The 4,727-nt window shown below is 40.9% G+C and overlaps 1 protein-coding gene across 8 annotated transcripts in view; it reads right to left on the bottom strand.

Annotated features, from left to right (window-relative positions):
• Positions 1-1,471: 1,471 nt before the first annotated feature.
• The window catches only part of klhl24b (kelch-like family member 24b), an 11,796-nt gene continuing 8,540 nt past the window's right edge, over positions 1,472-4,727 (bottom strand). For 7 of the 8 annotated variants that reach the window (XM_046833644.1, XM_046833649.1, XM_046833646.1 and 4 more), the window contains 3 exons: positions 3,602-3,790; positions 2,041-2,229; positions 1,472-1,769 (listed from right to left, as the gene is read on the bottom strand). In XM_046833644.1, the coding sequence (XP_046689600.1) occupies positions 1,569-1,769; positions 2,041-2,229; positions 3,602-3,790 (579 nt within the window). In that variant the 3' untranslated portion in view covers positions 1,472-1,568. The remainder of the gene's footprint in view (positions 1,770-2,040; positions 2,230-3,601; positions 3,791-4,727) is intronic. The other variant, XM_046833650.1, reaches the window with a different exon arrangement.

The following is a 4,727-nucleotide window of genomic DNA, read 5'->3' as shown; positions in this document are numbered from 1 at the left end:
CCATCACCATTGGAAGTGTCTTCACCGTACAACAAGATGATGATCTGAAGCGCACGTCTGAGTTCTGTACGTGTTCTTTAGAGAGTAAACAGACGTCTGGAGTGATATTTATCATGGAACCCTATTGAACTGCTCTGGGATGAACATCACAATGAAAGACAGAAATGTCCAACTAGTGAAGAACATCTTTGGAGAGTTTTACAAGAGACACATGAAAGTATTTCAGCTGAAAGTTTGGAGAAATGACGTGTCCAGATGCTGAGAGTGTGTACAGCTGTTCTTCATGCTAAAAGAGTTTATTTTTACATTTATATTTAAAAATAAATCTGTATATTTATTGGTGTGTTTGATCAAAAGAAATTTGACACGCACGTGTCTCTCAAACATCATAAACCAAGCCACACTTTACAGGTTCTGTAAAAAAAACACACAATCAGTTCAATAATCTCATAATCTCATGTTGCGATGAATTTCTGTCTTGTTAAAGAACATAAAAAAAGAGTCTATTAATAAAAACAAACTGGGGGTGGGGGTCATGACCCTTTATCTAAAATAATTGTAGAATTTTTTCATTTGTAATAAAATCGTGGCATCATATTGTGACGACTCAACAAACACCAACATTTTCTTCTCTTTTTTTTCTTTTGTCCTAAGGGTGTACAAACTTTTACATTATACACATGTACATGAATATTTTTCTGAAAGAATTTATTGAAAATGTCCTTAAAATTCACACACACACACACACACACACACACACACACACACACACACACACACACCACACACACACCCACACATGTTCAGATCATGGCTGCTACATCTGTAAAGTGTTTTTGTCCTTTTTAATAACAGTAATTAAGTGTTGGTTTGATTATACAAAATTTACTGATACAGTAAAAAACTGATTTTAATTATATTTACAAGCAAGAAACCTAAAAACTAAATTTTGGGGGAAATCAATATATAAATAAAATAAAAAGGCCCTGAAAATAAAGAAAAAATATAAAAACATTCAACATAAAAAAAAAATTATTTCCACCAAACATGAATAGTATAAAAAGGGAGGAGAAAAAGAAGAAAAAGAAAAATACATTTCTCCTACCAGTCTACGAGTGTGTACAAATAAATTCTTAAATTATTTCCTGAAAACACACAGTAAAAAAGAAGAAGAGGAAATTAAAGTCAAATGTCAGGAGAAAACTAATACTCCAATACAAAAGTATATTTGTGAGATTTTATAGAACTGTGTTCTGTTTAATATTCACCTCAAATCCGAAATATAATACAATAATTATTCAAATAAATTCATTTCAACTGTTATTAGTTTCCTGTGAGAAGATTTTACTGTAATTTTAAAAGAGTGCAGTGTAAATACTTTGAACTGTGGACACACACACACACACACACACACACACACACACACACACACACACACACACACACACTCACTCACTCACTCACTCAACAATTGGCTCAGGTGATGTCCTGTGTGTGTGTGTGTGTGTGTGTGTGTGTGTGTGTGTGTGTGTACTGTAGAGAAATGAGCTGAGCGTGTGTGTTGAGGGTCATGAACGGTAGAACTTCTCGTTGTAGCGGTGGATGGTCACACAGCCGTGGTAGGAGATGGGGCGGGGCATCGCCGCCACACCCGTGATGATGCCCGTTGCCGGGTCGTAGCACAGGATGGTGTCGGACGCCTCGCCGCTCTCACTGCGCCCGCCGAGGATGTAGATCTTTCCGTTACACACTGACATCCCGCAGCTCTCCTAAACACACACGTGTGCACACACACACAAACACCAATGTAGTTTTTAATTAAACTGTAATGCAAAGTGAAAGTTTTGAATGTTGTGGTCAGGGGGGTTAATGATCTACGACAAATAAGTGTGTAGGCTTAATGAGGCTAAACGAGGCTTAAAGAGGCTTAACGAGGCTTAACGAGGCCAATTTAGCTAAACAAGGCCTAAGGAGGCTAAAAGGGCTTTATGACAAGTCTGTAAATGCCTAAACAAGGTTTAACGAGGCATAACGAGGTACCTGTTTGCTGAAGGTATTTACAACGTGCATCCAGTAGTCCTCAGTGGGGTCGTAGCAGTAGATAGACTTGGTCAAACCTCCAGACACGTAGATGAGGTTGTTGAGGGACACGGCGGTGATGCAGCGCTTAGCGATGGGGATGTTCGCCCTGAGCAACCAGCAGTCTGACTCCGGGTCGTAGCACTGAACCTGTGAGACGACACACATCACAACATCTCAAACACACACAAACACATGCAGCGTTTTCTCCTCGTCTTGTGTTTAACATGACGCATCGATTACAATCCAGTCAAGAGTCAGCAGGAATGTTCAAAAAACTAAACACACACACCCACACACACACACTATTTCTCACTACTCTTCACTATGATGGAATGAGAGAGAGAGAGAGAGAGAGAGAGAGAGAGAGAGAGAGAGAGGACTGAGGATGAACAATGCTCTTTACACTGAACTTCCTTTGTTAACCAATCAGCACTCAGACACTCAGTGACATCACAGAATTCCTAACATGTAACACTTTTACACTAAAGTTGTTCCAGCCTGCCTCCTCAGGAGTTTTAGTGACTGGTGTCCAGATACAGAGACAATTTATTAAACATAGAACAGGAAATCATACAAAGTCAAATTTAGATGAAATTCACACAAGTTTATGTGTGTTTGTGTGTGTGTGTGTGTGTGTGTGTGTGTGTGTGTGTGTGTGTGTGTGTGTGTGTGTGTGTAGTGAGACAGCAGAGAGAAACAGAGAGTTCTCTGCTCCACACAGATGCCTGGAGAACATCTAAACTTTGACAGAACCAGGTCACACTGCTCTTACACTCTACCACCACGAGGAGGCAGCACTGAGGAGGGAGGCCCACTGCCACTGAGAATCCCTGTCCTGAGAGGACTGGAATGAAAAACAGTACACAGCAACAGCAGGGGGGGTGGGGGGCAGGAACCGACACAGGAACCGACACAGGAACCAATGTAGTAACAAAATCTGTCCTGAGGATTAACCAGTTAAATTCTTCTCAATTTTATTTCTTAACATTTTTTTATAAGCACATTAACTCACACCGCTGTTCTCTTAATCTTTATCATTAAGAACTGAATGATTCACTGGCTGAGCTTGTGTTCTTCAGATTGAGCTGTTGTTCAGGGCTCAGTAAAGATTAAATCATTAAACGTGTAGAATCGGATTATAATCCTTAAACCTGCTGATTCATTTCACTGATTTTTGAAAAAAGAATCAGTTCAGAAAAACGAATCATTTATGAACTAACATCATGATCAGACAATCAGGAAATAAAAAGTTCCCTGAGATTCTCTGGAAGTCCTCAGGAAGTTAATAGCTGCTGTAAAAGGTTTGAATCTCATTCTTATAAATGTTTTATAAACACAGGAAACAAACGCAAAAACGCACAACGTAGATTATAACAAGTGAAGAAATCTCACTAATTATTTCATAATAACTTCTAAGCGTCGCGTTCGTAGCCCCGCCCACTGCGTCATGCATTTATTCTGCAGGATAATTATAGACGCTGTGAGTGACAGGAAGTGTTTTGGTATGAAAGGTTCTGACCTTATCGGAGCAGGTGTTGTCGTCAGGGCCTCCTCCGATGACGAACAGCTTGTTGACGCAGCCGGCTACGGCCGGGGAGCTTACCGCCTCCTTCATGGGAGCCACCTCTGTCCAGCGGTTGGAAAAAGAGTCATAACACTCGACACTGCTCAGACGTGACTGACCATCATATCCGCCCACTGCATACACCTACACACACACACACACACACACACACACACACACACACACACACACACATTCAAATAGAGCTTTTAACATTTTCTCTGCAGGTTCTCTTTCCAAACCCAGGATATAAAAGCTGTGCATGTGCAGCGAGTCGTTCCCGTGATCTCAATCGATCTCAATCTACATTCCTGACTCATCAATAATAAGGAAACGGTAATGTACGTTCCAGCAGCAGACATACAGCTCCATCAGGTAGAACTAGACAAACTACAACTACAACAACTAACTTCAGGTTTCTTCTACACATAAAGAGACACTATGGTACAGTAGATCTGCCATGTAGCCTGATATGTTCATTAATTCTCCACAACAGCAGTTCAGTAGTGCAGGTTACACTCTTTATTATCGTTTCTATAGCAACGGTCCGTTCAGAGGAACATCTAGAGCACACGGAGACAATAATAGGTTGACGTGATGAAATAACCTGCATAAACGTGTTTATGCCTCCTGGGTGGAAGGAATCTCCAGTGTAACAGTCTGGGGTAAAGGTGTAACTTTTTTTGTGACACTTTTAGATCACACTGTCAGATCACGCCATCAGATCACAGTCAGATCAAGTCATCAGATCACGTCATCAGATCACACTGTCAGATCACTTCATCAGATCACACTGTCAGATCACGTCATCAGATCACACTGTCAGATCACGTCATCAGATCACGTCATCAGATCACACTGTCAGATCACTTCATCAGATCACACTGTCAGATCACGTCATCAGATCACACTGTCAGATCACGTCATCAGATCACGTCATCAGATCACACTGTCAGATCACGTCATCAGATTACACTGTCAGATCACACCATCAGATCACGTCATCAGATCACACTGTCAGATCTCGCCATCAGATCACACTGTCAGATCACGCATTCAGATCACACTGTCAGATCCCATC

Source organism: Silurus meridionalis, chromosome 21 (assembly GCF_014805685.1).
Source record: "Silurus meridionalis isolate SWU-2019-XX chromosome 21, ASM1480568v1, whole genome shotgun sequence".
Classification (NCBI taxonomy): Eukaryota; Metazoa; Chordata; class Actinopteri; order Siluriformes; family Siluridae; genus Silurus; species Silurus meridionalis.
Note: the sequence above shows the minus strand (reverse complement) of the source record. Positions and strands in the feature narration are given on the sequence as shown.